We start from the raw sequence: 27984 nt of genomic DNA on the forward strand, positions 1-27984 counted from the left end.
TGTATTCAACGCACTCTTCGGCTTTGTTCTTGCTACACGCACGGCGGAGTTATGGCGGCTAGAATGTCGGCGGAAGGGTGGTTTAAACCCTTCCCCTTTTTTTCTCGAAAATCAGTTTGTGTTCGCGATTGCCATTTTGATGCTATCGTGTAAGAAGTTAGTCAAGGGGGAATACGGGGCCGCATCCCGTTCCTCGGTATGGCCATTATTTCCGGAAGTAGAGACTGAAATATTTTAGGTACCCAAAAATTGAGGTTAGAAAAAAGTGGGACGGATTTGCCGGATATTAGCGGTGTTTACTAGGCAACCTGCGGGGATGCTACAGTTAAAACGGCGGGCCTCTGAGTCGCTCCGTTTTCGTTGTGTAAAAAAAATTCTGTTTTGGAAGGTCAAAATGACAATTTTTTTTAATTTTGCCGGCCTCTCCTGTCCAAACGAACGGGGATAGAGAGTTGTCCTTTATACTGTAGATAGAGTTCGACGAGCTGTATTCAACGCACTCTTCGGCTTTGTTCTTTCTACACGCACGGCGTAGTTATGGCGGGTAGAATGTCGGCGGAAGGGTGGTTTAAACCCTTCCCCTTTTTTTCTCGAAAATCAGTTTGTGTTCGCGATTGCCATTTTGATGCTATCGTGTAAGAAGTTAGTCAAGGGGGAATACGGGGCCGCATCCCGTTCCTCGGTATGGCCATTATTTCCGGAAGTAGAGACTGAAATATTTTAGGTACCCAAAAATTGAGGTTAGAAAAAAGTGGGACGGATTTGCCGGATATTAGCGGTGATTACTAGGCAACCTGCGGGGATGCTACAGTTAAAACGGCGGGCCTCTGAGTCGCTCCGTTTTCCTTGTGTAAAAAAAATTCTGTTTTGGAAGGTCAAAATGACCATTTTTTGAAATTTTTCCGGCCTCTCCTGTCCAGACGAACGGGGATAGAGAGTTGTCCTTTATACTGTAGATAGAGTTCGACGAGCTGTATTCAACGCACTCTTCGGCTTTGTTCTTGCTACACGCACGGCGGAGTTATGGCGGCTAGAATGTCGGCGGAAGGGTGGTTTAAACCCTTCCCCTTTTTTTCTCGAAAATCAGTTTGTGTTCGCGATTGCCATTTTGATGCTATCGTGTAAGAAGTTAGTCAAGGGGGAATACGAGGCCGAATCCCGTTCCTCGATATGGCCATTATTTCCGGAAGTAGATACTGACATATTTTAGGTACCCAAAAATTGAGGTTAGAAAAAATTCGGACGGATTTGCCGGATATTAGCGGTAATTACTAGGTAACCTGTGGGGATGCTACAGTTAAAAGGGCGGGCCTCTGAGTCGCTCCGTTTTCCTTGTGTAAAAAAAATTCTGTTTTGGAATGTCAAAATGACCATTTTTTGAAATTTTGCCGGCCTCTCCTGTTCAAACGAACGGGGATAGAGAGTTGTCCTTTATACTGAAGATAGAGTACGACGAGCTGTATTCAACGCACTCTTCGGCTTTGTTCTTGCTACACGCATGGCGGAGTTATGGCGGCTAGAATGTCGGCGGAAGGGTGGTTTAAACCCTTCCCCTTTTTTTCTCGAAAATCAGTTTGTGTTCGCGATTGCCATTTTGATGCTATCGTGTAAGAAGTTAGTCAAGGGGGAATACGGGGCCGCATCCCGTTCCTCGGTATGGCCATTATTTCCGGAAGTAGACACTGAAATATTTTAGGTACCCAAAAATTGAGGTTAGAAAAAAGTGGGACGGATTTGCCGGATATTAGTGGTGATTACTAGGCAACCTGCGAGGATACTACAGTTAAAACGGCGGGCCTCTGAGTTGCTCCGTTTTCGTTGTGTAAAAAAAATTCTGTTTTGGAAGGTCAAAATGACCATTTTTTTTAATTTTGCCGGCCTCTCCTGTCCAAACGAACGGGGATAGAGAGTTGTCCTTTATACTGTAGATAGAGTTCGACGAGCTGTATTAAACGCACTCTTCGGCTTTGTTCTTGCTACACGCACGGCGGAGTTATGGCGGCTAGAATGTCGGAGGAAGGGTGGTTTAAACCCTTCCCTTTTTTTTCTCGAAAATCAGTTTGTGTTCGCGATTGCCATTTTGATGCTATCGTGTAAGAAGTTAGTCAAGGGGGAATACGGGGCCGCATCCCGTTCCTCGGTATGGCCATTATTTCCGGAAGTAGAGACTGAAATATTTTAGGTACCCAAAAATAGAGGTTAGAAAAAAGTGGGACGGAATTGCCGGATATTAGCGGTGATTACTAGGCAACCTGCGAGGATGCTACAGTTAAAGCGGCGGGCCTCTGAGTCGCTCCGTTTTCGTTGTGTAAAAAAAATTCTGTTTTGGAAGGTCAAAATGACCATTTTTTTTTATTTTGCCGGCCTCTCCTGTCCAAACGAACGGGGATAGAGAGTTGTCCTTTATACTGAAGATAGAGTTCGACGAGCTGTATTCAACGCACTCTTCGGCTTTGTTCTTGCTACACGCACGGCGGAGTTATGGCGGCTAGAATGTCGGCGGAAGGGTGGTTTAAACCCTTCCCCTTTTTTTCTCGAAAATCAGTTTGTGTTCGCGATTGCCATTTTGATGCTATCGTGTAAGAAGTTAGTCAAGGGGGAATACGGGGCCGCATCCCGTTCCTCGGTTTGGCCATTATTTCCGGAAGTAGAGACTGAAATATTTTAGGTACCCAAAAATTGAGGTTAGAAAAAATTCGGATAGAGAGTTGTCCTTTATACTGTAGATAGAGTTCCACGAGCTGTATTAAACGCACTCTTCGGCTTTGTTCTTGCTACACGCACGGCGGAGTTATGGCGGCTAGAATGTCGGAGGAAGGGTGGTTTAAACCCTTCCCCTTTTTTTCTCGAAAATCAGTTTGTGTTCGCGATTGCCATTTTGATGCTATCGTGTAAGAAGTTAGTCAAGGGGGAATACGGGGCCGCATCCCGTTCCTCGGTATGGCCATTATTTCCGGAAGTAGAGACTGAAATATTTTAGGTACCCAAAAATTGAGGTTAGAAAAAAGTGGGACGGTTTTGCCGGATATTAGCGGTGATTACTAGGTAACCTGCGGGGATGCTACAGTTAAAAGGGCGGGCCTGTGAGTCGCTCCGTTTTCCTTGTGTAAAAAAAATTCTGTTTTGGAAGGTCAAAATGACCATTTTTTGAAATTTTGCCGGCCTCTCCTGTCCAAACGAACGGGGATAGAGAGTTGTCCTTTATACTGAAGATAGAGTTCGACGAGCTGTATTCAACGCACTCTTCGGCTTTGTTCTTGCTACACGCACGGCGGAGTTATGGCGGCTAGAATGTCGGCGGAAGGGTGGTTTAAACCCTTCCCCTTTTTTTCTCGAAAATCAGTTTGTGTTCGCGATTGCCATTTTGATGCTACCGTGTAAGAAGTTAGTCAAGGGGGAATACGGGGCCGCATCCCGTTCCTCGGTATGGCCATTATTTCCGGAAGTAGAGACTGAAATATTTTAGGTACCCAAAAATTGAGGTTAGAAAAAAGTGGGACGGTTTTGCCGGATATTAGCGGTGATTACTAGGTAACCTGCGGGGATGCTACAGTTAAAAGGGCGGGCCTGTGAGTCGCTCCGTTTTCCTTGTGTAAAAAAAATTCTGTTTTGGAAGGTCAAAATGACCATTTTTTGAAATTTTGCCGGCCTCTCCTGTCCAAACGAACGGGGATAGAGAGTTGTCCTTTATACTGAAGATAGAGTTCGACGAGCTGTATTCAACGCACTCTTCGTCTTTGTTCTTGCTACACGCACGGCGGAGTTATGGCGGCTAGAATGTCGGCGGAAGGGTGGTTTAAACCCTTCCCCTTTTTTTCTCGAAAATCAGTTTGTGTTCGCGATTGCCATTTTGATGCTACCGTGTAAGAAGTTAGTCAAGGGGGAATACGGGGCCGCATCCCGTTCCTCGGTATGGCCATTATTTCCGGAAGTAGAGACTGAAATATTTTAGGTACCCAAAAATAGAGGTTAGAAAAAAGTGAGACGGATTTGCCGGATATTAGCGGTGATTACTAGGCAACCTGCGAGGATGCTACAGTTAAAGCGGCGGGCCTCTGAGTCGCTCCGTTTTCTTTGTGTAAAAAAAATTCTGTTTAGGAATGTCAAAATGACCATTTTTTTTTATTTTGCCGGCCTCTCCTGTCCAAACGAACGGGGATAGAGAGTTGTCCTTTATACTGAAGATAGAGTTCGACGAGCTGTATTCAACGCACTCTTCGGCTTTGTTCTTGCTACACGCACGGCGGAGTTATGGCGGCTAGAATGTCGGCGGAAGGGTGGTTTAAACCCTTCCCCTTTTTTTCTCGAAAATCAGTTTGTGTTCGCGATTGCCATTTTGATGCTATCGTGTAAGAAGTTAGTCAAGGGGGAATACGGGGCCGCATCCCGTTCCTCGGTATGGCCATTATTTCCGGAAGTAGAGACTGAAATATTTTAGGTACCCAAAAATTGAGGTTAGAAAAAAGTGGGACGGATTTGCCGGATATTAGCGGTGATTACTAGGCAACCTGCGGGGATGCTACAGTTAAAACGGCGGGCCTCTGAGTCGCTCCGTTTTCCTTGTGTAAAAAAAATTCTGTTTTGGAAGGTCAAAATGACCATTTTTTGAAATTTTTCCGGCCTCTCCTGTCCAGACGAACGGGGATAGAGAGTTGTCCTTTATACTGTAGATAGAGTTCGACGAGCTGTATTCAACGCACTCTTCGGCTTTGTTCTTGCTACACGCATGGCGGAGTTATGGCGGCTAGAATGTCGGCGGAAGGGTGGTTTAAACCCTTCCCCTTTTTTTCTCGAAAATCAGTTTGTGTTCGCGATTGCCATTTTGATGCTATCGTGTAAGAAGTTAGTCAAGGGGGAATACGGGGCCGCATCCCTTTCCTCGGTATGGCCATTATTTCCGGAAGTAGACACTGAAATATTTTAGGTACCCAAAAATTGAGGTTAGAAAAAAGTGGGACGGATTTGCCGGATATTAGTGGTGATTACTAGGCAACCTGCGAGGATACTACAGTTAAAACGGCGGGCCTCTGAGTCGCTCCGTTTTCGTTGTGTAAAAAAAATTCTGTTTTGGAAGGTCAAAATGACCATTTTTTTTAATTTTGCCGGCCTCTCCTGTCCAAACGAACGGGGATAGAGAGTTGTCCTTTATACTGTAGATAGAGTTCCACGAGCTGTATTAAACGCACTCTTCGGCTTTGTTCTTGCTACACGCACGGCGGAGTTATGTCGGCTAGAATGTCGGAGGAAGGGTGGTTTAAACCCTTCCCCTTTTTTTCTCGAAAATCAGTTTGTGTTCGCGATTGCCATTTTGATGCTATCGTGTAAGAAGTTAGTCAAGGGGGAATACGGGGCCGCATCCCGTTCCTCGGTATGGCCATTATTTCCGGAAGTAGAGACTGAAATATTTTAGGTACCCAAAAATTGAGGTTAGAAAAAAGTGGGACGGTTTTGCCGGATATTAGCGGTGATTACTAGGTAACCTGCGGGGATGCTACAGTTAAAAGGGCGGGCCTGTGAGTCGATCCGTTTTCCTTGTGTAAAAAAAATTCTGTTTTGGAAGGTCAAAATGACCATTTTTTGAAATTTTGCCGGCCTCTCCTGTCCAAACGAACGGGGATAGAGAGTTGTCCTTTATACTGAAGATAGAGTTCGACGAGCTGTATTCAACGCACTCTTCGGCTTTGTTCTTGCTACACGCACGGCGGAGTTATGGCGGCTAGAATGTCGGCGGAAGGGTGGTTTAAACCCTTCCCCTTTTTTTCTCGAAAATCAGTTTGTGTTCGCGATTGCCATTTTGATGCTATCGTGTAAGAAGTTAGTCAAGGGGGAATACGGGGCCGCATCCCGTTCCTCGGTATGGCCATTATTTCCGGAAGTAGATACTGACATATTTTAGGTACCCAAAAATTGAGGTTAGAAAAAAGTGGGACGGTTTTGCCGGATATTAGCGGTGATTACTAGGTAACCTGCGGGGATGCTACAGTTAAAAGGGCGGGCCTGTGAGTCGCTCCGTTTTCCTTGTGTAAAAAAAATTCTGTTTTGGAAGGTCAAAATGACCATTTTTTGAAATTTTGCCGGCCTCTCCTGTCCAAACGAACGGGGATAGAGAGTTGTCCTTTATACTGAAGATAGAGTTCGACGAGCTGTATTCAACGCACTCTTCGGCTTTGTTCTTGCTACACGCACGGCGGAGTTATGGCGGCTAGAATGTCGGCGGAAGGGTGGTTTAAACCCTTCCCCTTTTTTTCTCGAAAATCAGTTTGTGTTCGCGATTGCCATTTTGATGCTATCGTGTAAGAAGTTAGTCAAGGGGGAATACGGGGCCGCATCCCGTTCCTCGGTATGGCCATTATTTCCGGAAGTAGAGACTGAAATATTTTAGGTACCCAAAAATTGAGGTTAGAAAAAAGTGGGACGGATTTGCCGGATATTAGCGGTGTTTACTAGGCAACCTGCGGGGATGCTACAGTTAAAACGGCGGGCCTCTGAGTCGCTCCGTTTTCGTTGTGTAAAAAAAATTCTGTTTTGGAAGGTCAAAATGACAATTTTTTTTAAATTTGCCGGCCTCTCCTGTCCAAACGAACGGGGATAGAGAGTTGTCTTTTATACTGTAGATAGAATTCGACGAGCTGTATTCAATGCACTCTTCGGCTTTGTTCTTGCTACACGCACGGCGGAGTTATGGCGGCTAGAATGTCGGCGGAAGGGTGGTTTAAACCCTTCCCCATTTTTTCTCGAAAATCAGTTTGTGTTCGCGATTGCCATTTTGATGCTATCGTGTAAGAAGTTAGTCAAGGGGGAATACGGGGCCGCATCCCTTTCCTCGGTATGGCCATTATTTCCGGAAGTAGACACTGAAATATTTTAGGTACCCAAAAATTGAGGTTAGAAAAAAGTGGGACGGATTTGCCGGATATTAGTGGTGATTACTAGGCAACCTGCGAGGATACTACAGTTAAAACGGCGGGCCTCTGAGTCGCTCCGTTTTCGTTGTGTAAAAAAAATTCTGTTTTGGAAGGTCAAAATGACCATTTTTTTAAATTTTGCCGGCCTCTCCTGTCCAAACGAACGGGGATAGAGAGTTGTCCTTTATACTGTAGATAGACTTCCACGAGCTGTATTAAACGCACTCTTCGGCTTTGTTCTTGCTACACGCACGGCGGAGTTATGGCGGCTAGAATGTCGGAGGAAGGGTGGTTTAAACCCTTCCCCTTTTTTTCTCGAAAATCAGTTTGTGTTCGCGATTGCCATTTTGATGCTATCGTGTAAGAAGTTAGTCAAGGGGGAATACGGGGCCGCATCCCGTTCCTCGGTATGGCCATTATTTCCGGAAGTAGAGACTGAAATATTTTAGGTACCCAAAAATTGAGGTTAGAAAAAAGTGGGACGGTTTTGCCGGATATTAGCGGTGATTACTAGGTAACCTGCGGGGATGCTACAGTTAAAAGGGCGGGCCTGTGAGTCGCTCCGTTTTCCTTGTGTAAAAAAAATTCTGTTTTGGAAGGTCAAAATGACCATTTTTTGAAATTTTGCCGGCCTCTCCTGTCCAAACGAACGGGGATAGAGAGTTGTCCTTTATACTGAAGATAGAGTTCGATGAGCTGTATTCAACGCACTCTTCGGCTTTGTTCTTGCTACACGCACGGCGGAGTTATGGCGGCTAGAATGTCGGCGGAAGGGTGGTTTAAACCCTTCCCCTTTTTTTCTCGAAAATCAGTTTGTGTTCGCGATTGCCATTTTGATGCTATCGTGTAAGAAGTTAGTCAAGGGGGAATACGGGGCCGCATCCCGTTCCTCGGTATGGCCATTATTTCCGGAAGTAGAGACTGAAATATTTTAGGTACCCAAAAATTGAGGTTAGAAAAAAGTGGGACGGATTTGCCGGATATTAGCGGTGTTTACTAGGCAACCTGCGGGGATGCTACAGTTAAAACGGCGGGCCTCTGAGTCGCTCCGTTTTCGTTGTGTAAAAAAAATTCTGTTTTGGAAGGTCAAAATGACAATTTTTTTTAAATTTGCCGGCCTCTCCTGTCCAAACGAACGGGGATAGAGAGTTGTCTTTTATACTGTAGATAGAATTCGACGAGCTGTATTCAATGCACTCTTCGGCTTTGTTCTTGCTACACGCACGGCGGAGTTATGGCGGCTAGAATGTCGGCGGAAGGGTGGTTTAAACCCTTCCCCATTTTTTCTCGAAAATCAGTTTGTGTTCGCGATTGCCATTTTGATGCTATCGTGTAAGAAGTTAGTCAAGGGGGAATACGGGACCGCATCCCTTTCCTCGGTATGGCCATTATTTCCGGAAGTAGACACTGAAATATTTTAGGTACCCAAAAATTGAGGTTAGAAAAAAGTGGGACGGATTTGCCGGATATTAGTGGTGATTACTAGGCAACCTGCGAGGATACTACAGTTAAAACGGCGGGCCTCTGAGTCGCTCCGTTTTCGTTGTGTAAAAAAAATTCTGTTTTGGAAGGTCAAAATGACCATTTTTTTAAATTTTGCCGGCCTCTCCTGTCCAAACGAACGGGGATAGAGGGTTGTCCTTTATACTGTAGATAGAGTTCCACGAGCTGTATTAAACGCACTCTTCGGCTTTGTTCTTGCTACACGCACGGCGGAGTTATGGCGGCTAGAATGTCGGAGGAAGGGTGGTTTAAACCCTTCCCCTTTTTTTCTCGAAAATCAGTTTGTGTTCGCGATTGCCATTTTGATGCTATCGTGTAAGAAGTTAGTCAAGGGGGAATACGGGGCCGCATCCCGTTCCTCGGTATGGCCATTATTTCCGGAAGTAGAGACTGAAATATTTTAGGTACCCAAAAATTGAGGTTAGAAAAAAGTGGGACGGTTTTGCCGGATATTAGCGGTGATTACTAGGTAACCTGCGGGGATGCTACAGTTAAAAGGGCGGGCCTGTGAGTCGCTCCGTTTTCCTTGTGTAAAAAAAATTCTGTTTTGGAAGGTCAAAATGACCATTTTTTGAAATTTTGCCGGCCTCTCCTGTCCAAACGAACGGGGATAGAGAGTTGTCCTTTATACTGAAGATAGAGTTCGACGAGCTGTATTCAACGCACTCTTCGGCTTTGTTCTTGCTACACGCACGGCGGAGTTATGGCGGCTAGAATGTCGGCGGAAGGGTGGTTTAAACCCTTCCCCTTTTTTTCTCGAAAATCAGTTTGTGTTCGCGATTGCCATTTTGATGCTACCGTGTAAGAAGTTAGTCAAGGGGGAATACGGGGCCGCATCCCGTTCCTCGGTATGGCCATTATTTCCGGAAGTAGAGACTGAAATATTTTAGGTACCCAAAAATAGAGGTTAGAAAAAAGTGGGACGGATTTGCCGGATATTAGCGGTGATTACTAGGCAACCTGCGAGGATGCTACAGTTAAAGCGGCGGGCCTCTGAGTCGCTCCGTTTTCGTTGTGTAAAAAAAATTCTGTTTTGGAAGGTCAAAATGACAATTTTTTTTAATTTTGCCGGCCTCTCCTGTCCAAACGAACGGGGATAGAGAGTTGTCCTTTATACTGAAGATAGAGTTCGACGAGCTGTATTCAACGCACTCTTCGGCTTTGTTCTTGCTACACGCACGGCGGAGTTATGGCGGCTAGAATGTCGGCGGAAGGGTGGTTTAAACCCTTCCCCTTTTTTTCTCGAAAATCAGTTTGTGTTCGCGATTGCCATTTTGATGCTATCGTGTAAGAAGTTAGTCAAGGGGGAATACGGGGCCGCATCCCGTTCCTCGGTATGGCCATTATTTCCGGAAGTAGAGACTGAAATATTTTAGGTACCCAAAAATTGAGGTTAGAAAAAAGTGGGACGGATTTGCCGGATATTAGCGGTGTTTACTAGGCAACCTGCGGGGATGCTACAGTTAAAACGGCGGGCCTCTGAGTCGCTCCGTTTTCGTTGTGTAAAAAAAATTCTGTTTTGGAAGGTCAAAATGACAATTTTTTTTAAATTTGCCGGCCTCTCCTGTCCAAACGAACGGGGATAGAGAGTTGTCTTTTATACTGTAGATAGAATTCGACGAGCTGTATTCAATGCACTCTTCGGCTTTGTTCTTGCTACACGCACGGCGGAGTTATGGCGGCTAGAATGTCGGCGGAAGGGTGGTTTAAACCCTTCCCCATTTTTTCTCGAAAATCAGTTTGTGTTCGCGATTGCCATTTTGATGCTATCGTGTAAGAAGTTAGTCAAGGGGGAATACGGGGCCGCATCCCGTTCCTCGGTATGGCCATTATTTCCGGAAGTAGAGACTGAAATATTTTAGGTACCCAAAAATTGAGGTTAGAAAAAAGTGGGACGGTTTTGCCGGATATTAGCGGTGATTACTAGGTAACCTGCGGGGATGCTACAGTTAAAAGGGCGGGCCTGTGAGTCGCTCCGTTTTCCTTGTGTAAAAAAAATTCTGTTTTGGAAGGTCAAAATGACCATTTTTTGAAATTTTGCCGGCCTCTCCTGTCCAAACGAACGGGGATAGAGAGTTGTCCTTTATACTGAAGATAGAGTTCGATGAGCTGTATTCAACGCACTCTTCGGCTTTGTTCTTGCTACACGCACGGCGGAGTTATGGCGGCTAGAATGTCGGCGGAAGGGTGGTTTAAACCCTTCCCCTTTTTTTCTCGAAAATCAGTTTGTGTTCGCGATTGCCATTTTGATGCTATCGTGTAAGAAGTTAGTCAAGGGGGAATACGGGGCCGCATCCCGTTCCTCGGTATGGCCATTATTTCCGGAAGTAGAGACTGAAATATTTTAGGTACCCAAAAATTGAGGTTAGAAAAAAGTGGGACGGATTTGCCGGATATTAGCGGTGTTTACTAGGCAACCTGCGGGGATGCTACAGTTAAAACGGCGGGCCTCTGAGTCGCTCCGTTTTCGTTGTGTAAAAAAAATTCTGTTTTGGAAGGTCAAAATGACAATTTTTTTTAAATTTGCCGGCCTCTCCTGTCCAAACGAACGGGGATAGAGAGTTGTCTTTTATACTGTAGATAGAATTCGACGAGCTGTATTCAATGCACTCTTCGGCTTTGTTCTTGCTACACGCACGGCGGAGTTATGGCGGCTAGAATGTCGGCGGAAGGGTGGTTTAAACCCTTCCCCATTTTTTCTCGAAAATCAGTTTGTGTTCGCGATTGCCATTTTGATGCTATCGTGTAAGAAGTTAGTCAAGGGGGAATACGGGACCGCATCCCTTTCCTCGGTATGGCCATTATTTCCGGAAGTAGACACTGAAATATTTTAGGTACCCAAAAATTGAGGTTAGAAAAAAGTGGGACGGATTTGCCGGATATTAGTGGTGATTACTAGGCAACCTGCGAGGATACTACAGTTAAAACGGCGGGCCTCTGAGTCGCTCCGTTTTCGTTGTGTAAAAAAAATTCTGTTTTGGAAGGTCAAAATGACCATTTTTTTAAATTTTGCCGGCCTCTCCTGTCCAAACGAACGGGGATAGAGGGTTGTCCTTTATACTGTAGATAGAGTTCCACGAGCTGTATTAAACGCACTCTTCGGCTTTGTTCTTGCTACACGCACGGCGGAGTTATGGCGGCTAGAATGTCGGAGGAAGGGTGGTTTAAACCCTTCCCCTTTTTTTCTCGAAAATCAGTTTGTGTTCGCGATTGCCATTTTGATGCTATCGTGTAAGAAGTTAGTCAAGGGGGAATACGGGGCCGCATCCCGTTCCTCGGTATGGCCATTATTTCCGGAAGTAGAGACTGAAATATTTTAGGTACCCAAAAATTGAGGTTAGAAAAAAGTGGGACGGTTTTGCCGGATATTAGCGGTGATTACTAGGTAACCTGCGGGGATGCTACAGTTAAAAGGGCGGGCCTGTGAGTCGCTCCGTTTTCCTTGTGTAAAAAAAATTCTGTTTTGGAAGGTCAAAATGACCATTTTTTGAAATTTTGCCGGCCTCTCCTGTCCAAACGAACGGGGATAGAGAGTTGTCCTTTATACTGAAGATAGAGTTCGACGAGCTGTATTCAACGCACTCTTCGGCTTTGTTCTTGCTACACGCACGGCGGAGTTATGGCGGCTAGAATGTCGGCGGAAGGGTGGTTTAAACCCTTCCCCTTTTTTTCTCGAAAATCAGTTTGTGTTCGCGATTGCCATTTTGATGCTACCGTGTAAGAAGTTAGTCAAGGGGGAATACGGGGCCGCATCCCGTTCCTCGGTATGGCCATTATTTCCGGAAGTAGAGACTGAAATATTTTAGGTACCCAAAAATAGAGGTTAGAAAAAAGTGGGACGGATTTGCCGGATATTAGCGGTGATTACTAGGCAACCTGCGAGGATGCTACAGTTAAAGCGGCGGGCCTCTGAGTCGCTCCGTTTTCGTTGTGTAAAAAAAATTCTGTTTTGGAAGGTCAAAATGACAATTTTTTTTAATTTTGCCGGCCTCTCCTGTCCAAACGAACGGGGATAGAGAGTTGTCCTTTATACTGAAGATAGAGTTCGACGAGCTGTATTCAACGCACTCTTCGGCTTTGTTCTTGCTACACGCACGGCGGAGTTATGGCGGCTAGAATGTCGGCGGAAGGGTGGTTTAAACCCTTCCCCTTTTTTTCTCGAAAATCAGTTTGTGTTCGCGATTGCCATTTTGATGCTATCGTGTAAGAAGTTAGTCAAGGGGGAATACGGGGCCGCATCCCGTTCCTCGGTATGGCCATTATTTCCGGAAGTAGAGACTGAAATATTTTAGGTACCCAAAAATTGAGGTTAGAAAAAAGTGGGACGGATTTGCCGGATATTAGCGGTGTTTACTAGGCAACCTGCGGGGATGCTACAGTTAAAACGGCGGGCCTCTGAGTCGCTCCGTTTTCGTTGTGTAAAAAAAATTCTGTTTTGGAAGGTCAAAATGACAATTTTTTTTAAATTTGCCGGCCTCTCCTGTCCAAACGAACGGGGATAGAGAGTTGTCTTTTATACTGTAGATAGAATTCGACGAGCTGTATTCAATGCACTCTTCGGCTTTGTTCTTGCTACACGCACGGCGGAGTTATGGCGGCTAGAATGTCGGCGGAAGGGTGGTTTAAACCCTTCCCCATTTTTTCTCGAAAATCAGTTTGTGTTCGCGATTGCCATTTTGATGCTATCGTGTAAGAAGTTAGTCAAGGGGGAATACGGGGCCGCATCCCGTTCCTCGGTTTGGCCATTATTTCCGGAAGTAGAGACTGAAATATTTTAGGTACCCAAAAATTGAGGTTAGAAAAAAGTGGGACGGATTTGCCGGATATTAGCGGTGATTACTAGGCAACCTGCGGGGATGCTACAGTTAAAACGGCGGGCCTCTGAGTCGCTCCGTTTTCGTTGTGTAAAAAAAATTCTGTTTTGGAAGGTCAAAATGACAATTTTTTTTAATTTTGCCGGCCTCTCCTGTCCAAACGAACGGGGATAGAGAGTTGTCCTTTATACTGTAGATAGAGTTCGACGAGCTGTATTCAACGCACTCTTCGGCTTTGTTCTTTCTACACGCACGGCGTAGTTATGGCGGGTAGAATGTCGGCGGAAGGGTGGTTTAAACCCTTCCCCTTTTTTTCTCGAAAATCAGTTTGTGTTCGCGATTGCCATTTTGATGCTATCGTGTAAGAAGTTAGTCAAGGGGGAATACGGGGCCGCATCCCGTTCCTCGGTATGGCCATTATTTCCGGAAGTAGAGACTGAAATATTTTAGGTACCCAAAAATTGAGGTTAGAAAAAAGTGGGACGGATTTGCCGGATATTAGCGGTGATTACTAGGCAACCTGCGGGGATGCTACAGTTAAAACGGCGGGCCTCTGAGTCGCTCCGTTTTCCTTGTGTAAAAAAAATTCTGTTTTGGAAGGTCAAAATGACCATTTTTTGAAATTTTTCCGGCCTCTCCTGTCCAGACGAACGGGGATAGAGAGTTGTCCTTTATACTGTAGATAGAGTTCGACGAGCTGTATTCAACGCACTCTTCGGCTTTGTTCTTGCTACACGCACGGCGGAGTTATGGCGGCTAGAATGTCGGCGGAAGGGTGGTTTAAACCCTTCCCCTTTTTTTCTCGAAAATCAGTTTGTGTTCGCGATTGCCATTTTGATGCTATCGTGTAAGAAGTTAGTCAAGGGGGAATACGGGGCCGCATCCCGTTCCTCGGTATGGCCATTATTTCCGGAAGTAGACACTGAAATATTTTAGGTACCCAAAAATTGAGGTTAGAAAAAAGTGGGACGGATTTGCCGGATATTAGTGGTGATTACTAGGCAACCTGCGAGGATACTACAGTTAAAACGGCGGGCCTCTGAGTCGCTCCGTTTTCGTTGTGTAAAAAAAATTCTGTTTTGGAAGGTCAAAATGACCATTTTTTTTAATTTTGCCGGCCTCTCCTGTCCAAACGAACGGGGATAGAGAGTTGTCCTTTATACTGTAGATAGAGTTCGACGAGCTGTATTAAACGCACTCTTCGGCTTTTTTCTTGCTACACGCACGGCGTAGTTATGGCGGGTAGAATGTCGGCGGAAGGGTGGTTTAAAACCTTCCCCTTTTTTTCTCGAAAATCAGTTTGTGTTCGCGATTGCCATTTTGATGCTATCGTGTAAGAAGTTAGTCAAGGGGGAATACGGGGCCGCATCCCGTTCCTCGGTATGGCCATTATTTCCGGAAGTAGAGACTGAAATATTTTAGGTACCCAAAAATAGAGGTTAGAAAAAAGTGGGACGGATTTGCCGGATATTAGCGGCGATTACTAGGCAACCTGCGAGGATGCTACAGTTAAAGCGGCGGGCCTCTGAGTCGCTCCGTTTTCGTTGTGTAAAAAAAATTCTGTTTTGGAAGGTCAAAATGACCATTTTTTTTTATTTTGCCGCCCTCTCCTGTCCAAACGAACGGGGATAGAGAGTTGTCCTTTATACAGAAGATAGAGTTCGACGAGCTGTATTCAACGCACTCTTCGGCTTTGTTCTTGCTACACGCACGGCGTAGTTATGGCGGCTAGAATGTCGGCGGAAGGGTGGTTTAAACCCTTCCCCTTTTTTTCTCGAAAATCAGTTTGTGTTCGCGATTGCCATTTTGATGCTATCGTGTAAGAAGTTAGTCAAGGGGGAATACGGGGCCGCATCCCGTTCCTCGGTATGGCCATTATTTCCGGAAGTAGACACTGAAATATTTTAGGTACCCAAAAATTGAGGTTAGAAAAAAGTGGGACGGATTTGCCGGATATTAGCGGTGATTACTAGGCAACCTGCTGGGATGCGACAGTTAAAAGGGCGGGCCTCTGAGTCGATCCGTTTTTCCTTGTGTAAAAAAAATTCTGTTTTGGAAGGTCAAAATGACCATTTTTTGAAATTTTGCCGGCCTCTCCTGTCCAAACGAACGGGGATAGAGAGTTGTCCTTTATACTGTAGATAGAGTTCGACGAGCTGTATTCAACGCACTCTTCGGCTTTGTTCTTGCTACACGCACGGCGGAGTTATGGCGGGTAGAATGTCGGCGGAAGGGTGGTTTAAACCCTTCCCCTTTTTTTCTCGAAAATCAGTTTGTGTTCGCGATTGCCATTTTGATGCTATCGTGTAAGAAGTTAGTCAAGGGGGAATACGGGGCCGCATCCCGTTCCTCGGTTTGGCCATTATTTCCGGAAGTAGAGACTGAAATATTTTAGGTACCCAAAAATTGAGGTTAGAAAAAATTCGGACGGATTTGCCGGATATTAGCGGTGATTACTAGGCAACCTGCGGGGATGCTACAGTTAAAACGGCGGGCCTCTGAGTCGCTCCGTTTTCGTTGTGTAAAAAAAATTCTGTTTTGGAAGGTCAAAATGACCATTTTTTTTTAATTTTGCCGGCCTCTCCTGTCCAAACGAACGGGGATAGAGAGTTGTCTTTTATACTGTAGATAGAATTCGACGAGCTGTATTCAACGCACTCTTCGGCTTTGTTCTTGCTACACGCACGGCGGAGTTATGGCGGCTAGAATGTCGGCGGAAGGGTGGTTTAAACCCTTCCCCATTTTTTCTCGAAAATCAGTTTGTGTTCGCGATTGCCATTTTGATGCTATCGTGTAAGAAGTTAGTCAAGGGGGAATACGAGGCCGCATCCCGTTCCTCGGTATGGCCATTATTTCCGGAAGTAGATACTGACATATTTTAGGTACCCAAAAATTGAGGTTAGAAAAAATTCGGACGGATTTGCCGGATATTAGCGGTAATTACTAGGTAACCTGTGGGGATGCTACAGTTAAATGGGCGGGCCTCTGAGTCGCTCCGTTTTCCTTGTGTAAAAAAAATTCTGTTTTGGAATGTCAAAAAGACCATTTTTTGAAATTTTGCCGGCCTCTCCTGTCCAAAGGAACGGGGATAGAGAGTTGTCCTTTATACTGTAGATAGAGTTCGACGAGCTGTATTCAACGCACTCTTCGGCTTTGTTCTTGCTACACGCACGGCGGAGTTATGGCGGCTAGAATGTCGGCGGAAGGGTGGTTTAAACCCTTCCCCTTTTTTTCTCGAAAATCAGTTTGTGTTCGCGATTGCCATTTTGATGCTACCGTGTAAGAAGTTAGTCAAGGGGGAATACGGGGCCGCATCCCGTTCCTCGGTATGGCCATTATTTCCGGAAGTAGAGACTGAAATATTTTAGGTACCCAAAAATTGTGGTTAGAAAAAAGTGGGACGGATTTGCCGGATATTAGCGGTGATTACTAGGCAACCTGCGGGGATGCTACTGTTAAAACGGCGGGCCTCTGAGTCGCTCCGTTTTCGTTGTGTAAAAAAAATTCTGTTTTGGAAGGTCAAAATGACAATTTTTTTTAATTTTGCCGGCCTCTCCTGTCCAAACGAACGGGGATAGAGAGTTGTCCTTTATACTGTAGATAGAGTTCGACGAGCTGTATTCAACGCACTCTTCGGCTTTGTTCTTTCTACACGCACGGCGGAGTTATGGCGGGTAGAATGTCGGCGGAAGGGTGGTTTAAACCCTTCCCCTTTTTTTCTCGAAAATCAGTTTGTGTTCGCGATTGCCATTTTGATGCTATCGTGTAAGAAGTTAGTCAAGGGGGAATACGGGGCCGCATCCCGTTCCTCGGTATGGCCATTATTTCCGGAAGTAGAGACTGAAATATTTTAGGTACCCAAAAATTGAGGTTAGAAAAAAGTGGGACGGATTTGCCGGATATTAGCGGTGATTACTAGGCAACCTGCGGGGATGCTACAGTTAAAACGGCGGGCCTCTGAGTCGCTCCGTTTTCCTTGTGTAAAAAAAATTCTGTTTTGGAAGGTCAAAATGACCATTTTTTGAAATTTTTCCGGCCTCTCCTGTCCAGACGAACGGGGATAGAGAGTTGTCCTTTATACTGTAGATAGAGTTCGATGAGCTGTATTCAACGCACTCTTCGGCTTTGTTCTTGCTACACGCACGGCGGAGTTATGGCGGCTAGAATGTCGGCGGAAGGGTGGTTTAAAACCCTTCCCCTTTTTTTCTCGAAAATCAGTTTGTGTTCGCGATTGCCATTTTGATGCTATCGTGTAAGAAGTTAGTCAAGGGGGAATACGGGGCCGCATCCCGTTCCTCGGTATGGCCATTATTTCCGGAAGTAGACACTGAAATATTTTAGGTACCCAAAAATTGAGGTTAGAAAAAAGTGGGACGGATTTGCCGGATATTAGTGGTGATTACTAGGCAACCTGCGAGGATACTACAGTTAAAACGGCGGGCCTCTGAGTCGCTCCGTTTTCGTTGTGTAAAAAAAATTCTGTTTTGGAAGGTCAAAATGACCATTTTTTTTAATTTTGCCGGCCTCTCCTGTCCAAACGAACGGGGATAGAGAGTTGTCCTTTATACTGTAGATAGAGTTCGACGAGCTGTATTAAACGCACTCTTCGGCTTTTTTCTTGCTACACGCACGGCGGAGTTATGGCGGCTAGAATGTCGGAGGAAAATCAGTTTGTGTTCGCGATTGCCATTTTGATGCTATCGTGTAAGAAGTTAGTCAAGGGGGAATACGGGGCCGCATCCCGTTCCTCGGTATGGCCATTATTTCCGGAAGTAGATACTGACATATTTTAGGTACCCAAAATTCGAGGTTAGAAAAAAGTGGGACGGTTTTGCCGGATATTAGCGGTGATTACTAGGTAACCTGCGGGGATGCTACAGTTAAAAGGGCGGGCCTGTGAGTCGCTCCGTTTTCCTTGTGTAAAAAAAATTCTGTTTTGGAAGGTCAAAATGACCATTTTTTGAAATTTTGCCGGCCTCTCCTGTCCAAACGAACGGGGATAGAGAGTTGTCCTTTATACTGAAGATAGAGTTCGACGAGCTGTATTCAACGCACTCTTCGGCTTTGTTCTTGCTACACGCACGGCGGAGTTATGGCGGCTAGAATGTCGGCGGAAGGGTGGTTTAAACCCTTCCCCTTTTTTTCTCGAAAATCAGTTTGTGTTCGCGATTGCCATTTTGATGCTACCGTGTAAGAAGTTAGTCAAGGGGGAATACGGGGCCGCATCCCGTTCCTCGGTATGGCCATTATTTCCGGAAGTATAGACTGAAATATTTTAGGTACCCAAAAATAGAGGTTAGAAAAAAGTGGGACGGATTTGCCGGATATTAGCGGTGATTACTAGGCAACCTGCGAGGATGCTACAGTTAAAGCGGCGGGCCTCTGAGTCGCTCCGTTTTCGTTGTGTAAAAAAAATTCTGTTTTGGAATGTCAAAATGACCATTTTTTTTTATTTTGCCGGCCTCTCCTGTCCAAACGAACGGGGATAGAGAGTTGTCCTTTATACTGTAGATAGAGTTCGACGAGCTGTATTCAACGCACTCTTCGGCTTTGTTCTTGCTACACGCACGGCGGAGTTATGGCGGGTAGAATGTCGGCGGAAGGGTGGTTTAAACCCTTCCCCTTTTTTTCTCGAAAATCAGTTTGTGTTCGCGATTGCCATTTTGATGCTATCGTGTAAGAAGTTAGTCAAGGGGGAATACGGGGCCGCATCCCGTTCCTCGGTTTGGCCATTATTTCCGGAAGTAGAGACTGAAATATTTTAGGTACCCAAAAATTGAGGTTAGAAAAAATTCGGACGGATTTGCCGGATATTAGCGGTGATTACTAGGCAACCTGCGGGGATGCTACAGTTAAAACGGCGGGCCTCTGAGTCGCTCCGTTTTCGTTGTGTAAAAAAAATTCTGTTTTGGAAGGTCAAAATGACAATTTTTTTTAATTTTGCCGGCCTCTCCTGTCCAAACGAACGGGGATAGAGAGTTGTCCTTTATACTGTAGATAGAGTTCGACGAGCTGTATTCAACGCACTCTTCGGCTTTGTTCTTTCTACACGCACGGCGTAGTTATGGCGGGTAGAATGTCGGCGGAAGGGTGGTTTAAAACCTTCCCCTTTTTTTCTCGAAAATCAGTTTGTGTTCGCGATTGCCATTTTGATGCTATCGTGTAAGAAGTTAGTCAAGGGGGAATACGGGGCCGCATCCCGTTCCTCGGTATGGCCATTATTTCCGGAAGTAGAGACTGAAATATTTTAGGTACCCAAAAATAGAGGTTAGAAAAAAGTGGGACGGATTTGCCGGATATTAGCGGCGATTACTAGGCAACCTGCGAGGATGCTACAGTTAAAGCGGCGGGCCTCTGAGTAGCTCCGTTTTCGTTGTGTAAAAAAAATTCTGTTTTGGAAGGTCAAAATGACCATTTTTTTTTATTTTGCCGCCCTCTCCTGTCCAAACGAACGGGGATAGAGAGTTGTCCTTTATACAGAAGATAGAGTTCGACGAGCTGTATTCAACGCACTCTTCGGCTTTGTTCTTGCTACACGCACGGCGTAGTTATGGCGGCTAGAATGTCGGCGGAAGGGTGGTTTAAACCCTTCCCCTTTTTTTCTCGAAAATCAGTTTGTGTTCGCGATTGCCATTTTGATGCTATCGTGTAAGAAGTTAGTCAAGGGGGAATACGGGGCCGCATCCCGTTCCTCGGTATGGCCATTATTTCCGGAAGTAGACACTGAAATATTTTAGGTACCCAAAAATTGAGGTTAGAAAAAAGTGGGACGGATTTGCCGGATATTAGCGGTGATTACTAGGCAACCTGCTGGGATGCGACAGTTAAAAGGGCGGGCCTCTGAGTCGATCCGTTTTTCCTTGTGTAAAAAAAATTCTGTTTTGGAAGGTCAAAATGACCATTTTTTGAAATTTTGCCGGCCTCTCCTGTCCAAACGAACGGGGATAGAGAGTTGTCCTTTATACTGTAGATAGAGTTCGACGAGCTGTATTCAACGCACTCTTCGGCTTTGTTCTTGCTACACGCACGGCGGAGTTATGGCGGGTAGAATGTCGGCGGAAGGGTGGTTTAAACCCTTCCCCTTTTTTTCTCGAAAATCAGTTTGTGTTCGCGATTGCCATTTTGATGCTATCGTGTAAGAAGTTAGTCAAGGGGGAATACGGGGCCGCATCCCGTTCCTCGGTTTGGCCATTATTTCCGGAAGTAGAGACTGAAATATTTTAGGTACCCAAAAATTGAGGTTAGAAAAAATTCGGACGGATTTGCCGGATATTAGCGGTGATTACTAGGCAACCTGCGGGGATGCTACAGTTAAAACGGCGGGCCTCTGAGTCGCTCCGTTTTCGTTGTGTAAAAAAAATTCTGTTTTGGAAGGTCAAAATGACCATTTTTTTTTAATTTTGCCGGCCTCTCCTGTCCAAACGAACGGGGATAGAGAGTTGTCTTTTATACTGTAGATAGAATTCGACGAGCTGTATTCAACGCACTCTTCGGCTTTGTTCTTGCTACACGCACGGCGGAGTTATGGCGGCTAGAATGTCGGCGGAAGGGTGGTTTAAACCCTTCCCCTTTTTTTCTCGAAAATCAGTTTGTGTTCGCGATTGCCATTTTGATGCTACCGTGTAAGAAGTTAGTCAAGGGGGAATACGGGGCCGCATCCCGTTCCTCGGTATGGCCATTATTTCCGGAAGTAGAGACTGAAATATTTTAGGTACCCAAAAATTGTGGTTAGAAAAAAGTGGGACGGATTTGCCGGATATTAGCGGTGATTACTAGGCAACCTGCGGGGATGCTACTGTTAAAACGGCGGGCCTCTGAGTCGCTCCGTTTTCGTTGTGTAAAAAAAATTCTGTTTTGGAAGGTCAAAATGACAATTTTTTTTAATTTTGCCGGCCTCTCCTGTCCAAACGAACGGGGATAGAGAGTTGTCCTTTATACTGTAGATAGAGTTCGACGAGCTGTATTCAACGCACTCTTCGGCTTTGTTCTTTCTACACGCACGGCGGAGTTATGGCGGGTAGAATGTCGGCGGAAGGGTGGTTTAAACCCTTCCCCTTTTTTTCTCGAAAATCAGTTTGTGTTCGCGATTGCCATTTTGATGCTATCGTGTAAGAAGTTAGTCAAGGGGGAATACGGGGCCGCATCCCGTTCCTCGGTATGGCCATTATTTCCGGAAGTAGAGACTGAAATATTTTAGGTACCCAAAAATTGAGGTTAGAAAAAAGTGGGACGGATTTGCCGGATATTAGCGGTGATTACTAGGCAACCTGCGGGGATGCTACAGTTAAAACGGCGGGCCTCTGAGTCGCTCCGTTTTCCTTGTGTAAAAAAAATTCTGTTTTGGAAGGTCAAAATGACCATTTTTTGAAATTTTTCCGGCCTCTCCTGTCCAGACGAACGGGGATAGAGAGTTGTCCTTTATACTGTAGATAGAGTTCGACGAGCTGTATTCAACGCACTCTTCGGCTTTGTTCTTGCTACACGCACGGCGGAGTTATGGCGGCTAGAATGTCGGCGGACATTCATTTTCTCGAAAATCAGTTTGTGTTCGCGATTGCCATTTTGATGCTACCGTGTAAGAAGTTAGTCAAGGGGGAATACGGGGCCGCATCCCGTTCCTCGGTATGGCCATTATTTCCGGAAGTAGAGACTGAAATATTTTAGGTACCCAAAAATAGAGGTTAGAAAAAAGTGGGACGTATTTGCCGGATATTAGCGGTGATTACTAGGCAACCTGCGGGGATGCTACAGTTAAAAGGGCGGGCCTCTGAGTCGCTCCGTTTTCCTTGTGTAAAAAAAATTCTGTTTTGGAAGGTCAAAATGACCATTTTTTTTTATTTTGCCGGCCTCTCCTGTCCAAACGAACGGGGATAGAGAGTTGTCCTTTATACTGAAGATAGAGTTCGACGAGCTGTATTCAACGCACTCTTCGGCTTTGTTCTTGCTACATGCACGGCGGAGTTATGGCGGCTAGAATGTCGGCGGAAGGGTGGTTTAAACCCTTCCCCTTTTTTTCTCGAAAATCAGTTTGTGTTCGCGATTGCCATTTTGATGCTATCGTGTAAGAAGCAATTGAAAGTGGATTTTGGGGCCGCATCCCGTTCCGGTGTGGCCATTATTTCCGGAATTAAAGATTGAAATATTTTAGGTACCCAAAAATTGAGGCTAGAAAAAAAAAATCCAACGAATTTGTTGGATTCGCTTATTCTATCATAAAATCCTACGTCTGATACCATTGTACGTCAGTGTACTAATGCAATCATCTCTTAATATGTATTAACATATAATTTTTAGGGAACAGAAAATACAATTCCTTACTTTACAATAATTTTCAGTTTTAATTTGTAATGCGTTGTACGAAACTTTAATAGAAAGGGAACTATATGTGATTTGGAAGAATTCTATTCCAACAATAAATATCAAAATACGAGCTTCCCTCATCCCTGGTGCACAAAACGTGCTGTCTGTCTGTCGTTATACAGTGATTTCTGTTGAATTATTAAACGAAATTTATTCATGTGTTGCAGGTTTGATGCATCAGCTCCAGTTGCTACAGCAAATGACGTCCACCCTAGAGGGCAATGACGAAGAGCAGGCATCTAGCAGGACTTCTAGGTAAGTGGTCCTTCTCTTTGGTATTGTAAGATTCTCTCAGTAATATCAAGTTTTAATCCTTATCTAAGTTTGGACATCTCAGTCGCTCTGAGGTTTTGGATGCCGTTAATCTGTGCTACGGATAGTCAACTCTTGCAGATTCTTTGTAGTACTACCAGTAGACAATACTAGCGAATTTTAAGGAATATATTTGACATCGGAATGTTAAATGTTAGGATTATGTTGAAAAAAGTCTTCATTTTATTTTATTTTTTTTTTTTTACTTTCCTTTCACTCGCTTCATTTTCCTTCCTCTAATCATTTCCATTGCGTTTTACTTTTGTTTTCCTCCCTTTTCCTTTTCTCCTTCCGTCTCTCTTTTTCCTTTACTCCTTATGTCTTTCTTTTTCTCTCTCTTTCTGAATCTCCCTTTCTCTTTCTTTCTTCTTCTCTTTTCTCTCTTTCTCTTCTCTTTTCTCTCTTCCTCTTTCTTGCTTTCTCTTTCATTCTGTCTTTCTCTTCTCATTTTATTTCTCTGTTTCTTGCTTTTCTCTTTCTTTCTCTCTTTCTCTTTTCTTTTCTCTTTCTTTCTGTCTTCCTCTTTCTTCCTTTCTCTTTCCTTCTCTCTTTCTCCATCTCTTTTCTTTCTTTCTTTCTTTCTTCCTTTCTTTCTCTCTTTCTCTTCCCTTTTCTCTTTCCTTCCGTATTCTTCTTTCTACCTTTCTCTTTCTTTCTCTCTTTCTCCTTCCCTTTTCTCTTTCTTTCTTTCTTTTTCTCTTTCTCTTTTCTTTTCTCTTTCTTTCTGTCTTCCTCTTTCCTTCTCTCTTTCTCCTTCTCTTTTCTTTTTTTCTTTCTTTATTTCTTTCTCCTTCTCTTTACTCTCTTTCTTTCTCTCTTTCTCCATCTCTTTTCTTTCTTTATTTCTTTCTTCCTTTCTCTCCTCTTTTCTCTTTCGTTCTGTCTTCTTCTTTCTTCCTTTATCTTTCCTTCTCTCTTTCTCCTTCTCCTTTCTTTCTTTCTCTCTTTCTCTTCTCTTTTCTCTTTCGTTCTGTCTTCTTCTTTCTTCCTTTATCTTTCCTTCACTCTTTCTCCTTCTCCTTTCTTTCTTTCTTTGTTTCTTTCTTCCTTTCTCTCTTTCTTTTCTCTTTTCCCTTTCTTCCCTGTCTTCCTCTTTCTTCCTTTCTCTTTTTCTCCTTCTCTTTTCTCTCTTTCTCTTTCTTTGTCTCTTCCCCTTTCTTCCTTTATCCTTCTTTTTTCTCTCTTTCTCTTCTCTTTTCTCTTTCTCTCTTCCTCTTTCTTTCCTTCTCTTTCTTTGTCTCTTTCTCCTTCTCTTTTCTCTTTTATCTTTCTCTCTTCCTCCTTCCTCTTTTTCGCCTTCTATTTTTTTCTCTTCTCTTTTTTCTTTCTTTCTCTCTTCCTCTTTCTTCCTTTCTCTTTTTTTCTCTTTTCTCTCTTTCTTCCTTCTCTTTCTTTGTCTCTTTCTCTTCCTCTTTTCTCTCTTCCTCTTTCTTCCTTTCTCTCTTTCTCCTTCTCTTTTCTCTCTTTCTCTTCTCTTTTCTTTCTTTCTCTCTTCCTCTTTCTTCCTTTCTCTTTCTCGTTCTCTTTTCTCTCTTTCTTTCTTTCTTTCTTTCTTTCTTTCTCTCTCTTCTCTTTTCTCTTTTTTTCTCTTCCTCATTCTCCCTTTCTCTTTCTTTCTCTCTTTATCCTTCTCTTTTCTCTTTCTTTCTCTCTTCCTCTTTCTTCCTTTGTCTTTCTTCTTCTCTTTTCTCTCTTTCTCTTTCCCTATTTCCTGCCCTTTTCTTTCCCTCCTCCTTCTCCTTCTCTTTCTCTCTCTTTTTCTCATTCTCTTTTCTCCTTTTTTCTTTCTCCCTTCTTCCTTTCCTCTTTCTCTTTCTCTCTTTTTTCTGTTTCACTTTCTCCTCTTTCTTCTTTTTCTGCCTTTTTCTTTTTCTCCTTCTCTGTTCTCTCTTACTCTTTTCCTTTCTTTCTCATTCTCATGTCCTTATGTCTTATTTCTCTATTTCTTTCTTTCTCTTTTCTGAATCTCTCTTTCTCTTTCTTTCTCCTCTTTTCTCTCATTTTCTTCCCGTCTCTTTCTCTGTTCCTCCTTTCTGTGTTTCTTTTCTTATGCTTTATTTCCCTCTCCTCTGCTCTCCTCTCCTCGCTTCACCATCCCTTCCCCTCTTCTCTCATCTGCCGTGTCATCCTTTTTCTTTATTACCCTTCCTTCTCTCTGTTCCCCCCCCGCCCTCTGCCCTCTCTCTCTTTTCGTCGTCTTCCGTGATCTCTCCATTCATACCCCCTTCTTATTTCCTCTATTTTCATCTTCTCAACATAATGATCTGTTTGGATTTAGTAGTAGTAGTAGTAGTAATAATAATAATAATAATAATAATAATAATAATAATAATAATAGTTATTCCCATTTTCTTTTTTCTCCTCCCTTAATTTTTATAAGAACTTTAAACTACATTTTATTATTATTATTATTATTATTATTATTATTATTATTATTATTATTATTATTATTATTATCATTATTATTTCAGTCAAGACGTCCCGGAGTCAACCGGAGTAAAGCCGTGGAAAAAGCATCTCTACCACCTGGAAAGTGAAGATGAGTTCTTCGTGGTAAGAAATTTTGCTTGTATCTAGCATTAGTACAGTTCTTGTCTGTTATTCAACTTATCAGCAACTGTTCTTGAGACACATTTCAATTGAGTGACAAATTTGCTTGTACAGACCAATTAAACTAGAGAAATAGGCATGTAGTTTCCGTTTTACAATGTGTAATTATCTTTAAAAATGACTGAGATATATCGAATTTACCGAATTAGTGTGTCCTGAGAGTCAAAAAGGCTTTTTTTAAATTAATCTCGGATTTAAGTTCTTTTAGCAGTGATATATCTACATACTAGAAATGAAAAATAATACGCATCAAATTAAGGGGGAAAAGAATGAAAATAGTAATTAGTTTTAAATATCAATTTTAACATCGTTTTCTAGGCACAGTTAAAGAAATAAATAATAGTTATTTATGGTATTTGTGAGGTAAGTGCATCTTTATTGCGCGAGTGGAAAGATCACGCTCACAAGTACCATACGTAATTTTATCCATGGCCATAACGAAAAATTCTGTTTTATAAAAGAAAATATGTTGAAAATAAATCCTCATATAATCACACATCATGGCATGGATTTTAGAATCGATACGTTACTAGGTAGGTCATGATGTAGGAGGCCATGATTAGTGAAGAATGGTATCTAAGGCGTTGGATAAATAACAAATTATAATTGATTATATAATTTTAATATTTTTATTCATTTTAAACGTGTATTTTCGTCTTTTTGAAGTTTCAGGGATTATTTAGAAGTGTTCACGGGAATAATGTGATTAAAATAATTTCTCATTTTACTTCTGTAAACTTAAGAGGAATATTAAAACGTAATTTGTCATTGTGTCTGTTTAGCTCAGTTGGCTAACGCGTGTTGTTTTAAACCCAACTTCGCAGGTTCAAGTGTCCTCGCATCCCAAAAGGTAAATTATTACAAAATTAAAAAAAAAAAATACATATTAGATATGGATGCAATGCACAAATTACGACGTAGTAGAAAAGAGAAGGAGATTGAGTGTATGTATATTTAAGAAATGGTAATAAAGAAGTAGAGGTAGTGACATCTAGTAACTAATATATTAACTTCTTAAGTAATAGTTGAATGGAAAAGTATACGTGTGTGTGCCCGGGTACTAGGAAAATACTAATGAACTGTGAGATAAAGTTCAAACTGTGAGGTAAAGTCTTTATCTCACTAGTGGAATAAAGTAATCTATATAGTAATAATAAATCTGTAGCCGAAATTTTTCTGGTAATTTTCGATTTTCCAAAAATAATTGGTCCTAATATATATAATTAACAACCCTGAAACCGAAAATCGCTTTTTTGAAATTTTTGTTTGTATGTCTGTCTGTCTGTCTGTCTGTATGTTTGTTACCTTTTCATGCGATAATGGCTGAACGGATTCCGATGAAAATTGGAATATAGATTTTAGGCTATATGGCATTCGAAATACATTATTTAAAAGGGGGGTTATAAGGAGGCCTGAATTAAATAAATCGAAATATCTCGCTTATTATTGATTTTTGTGAAAAATGTTACATAACAAAAGTTTCTTTAAAAATAATTTCCGATAAATTTTATTCCTTAAACAATTTTGATAGGACTGATATTTAATGAGATAAATGAGTTTTAAAATTAAAATAACTGCCATCTAAGGCCGTGTAATGAATTAAAAAACAAATGACTTCGTCTATAAGGGGTCTTCGACAGTAACAATCGAAAGTTATGAAAGATAGCCTACAGAGAATGTTTCTGTGTTTCTATGAAGTAATATCGGAAGCTAAATTAACCGATTTGTATAATTAATTATTATTTCACCATTGGAAAGTGTAGTTTCTCTAGATGGACATAATGCTATAATGTTATTACAGTAGCTTCTGATATAATATAATATAATATAATATAATATAATATAATATAATATAATATAATATGTAATATTATATAATATAAGTTATTTGAAGGGTTCAGAACCATAGTGGGCCAAGCGCCCTTTACTGAGTACGTAGAAAACAAGGGTTAAAATTGTTATTACCATAATTCAATGGAAGCCTATAACAAGTAAAATAAAATATACACATTAAATCTAAATGATGTCAATCTTCATTAAACTATGGTTGCATGTAATAAAAATTAAGAAACATGTTAAAGGGATAGTCATTGCACCAAATGAGTGTCTCTGGACCAAAATGATCGTATTTTAATTATTCGGATGCATTTTAAATTAAGTAACATATTAAACGATTTATCCTTCTATCAAACACGAATGTTCCCTGGATCAAACGTCCTATTTTAATTATGTAATTACTCAGTAACACATCACGTTAATCAGCAATTAGGCCTAATAAAAGCTGAGACCCAGTTTTACCTTGTGCACTATTTCTCTTTGCAGAGTACAGAGTATCTTCCTAGTCAGAAATGTGACGACGCTGAAGACAGATTTCAGCTAAAGAACGCAGCTCGTGAGTAATCATGAATTCAGCATGAACAGAATTAATTTTGTATGAAGTATTTAATGTATTTCTGTAATAAATGTATATATAAATATAA

At 42.8% G+C, this 27984-nt stretch overlaps 1 protein-coding gene across 6 annotated transcripts in view; it reads left to right on the forward strand.

The window, feature by feature from the left end:
* The window catches only part of LOC138700215 (EF-hand calcium-binding domain-containing protein 4A-like), a 260202-nt gene extending 232218 nt beyond the window's left edge, over positions 1 to 27984 (forward strand). For all 6 annotated transcript variants that reach the window (XM_069826667.1, XM_069826671.1, XM_069826666.1 and 3 more), the window contains 3 exons: positions 22750 to 22837; positions 25366 to 25447; positions 27827 to 27984. In XM_069826667.1, coding sequence (XP_069682768.1) covers positions 22750 to 22837; positions 25366 to 25447; positions 27827 to 27904 — 248 coding nt within the window. In that variant the 3' untranslated portion in view covers positions 27905 to 27984. The remainder of the gene's footprint in view (positions 1 to 22749; positions 22838 to 25365; positions 25448 to 27826) is intronic.

Source organism: Periplaneta americana, chromosome 5, assembly GCF_040183065.1.
Source record: "Periplaneta americana isolate PAMFEO1 chromosome 5, P.americana_PAMFEO1_priV1, whole genome shotgun sequence".
NCBI lineage: Eukaryota > Metazoa > Arthropoda > Insecta > Blattodea > Blattidae > Periplaneta > Periplaneta americana.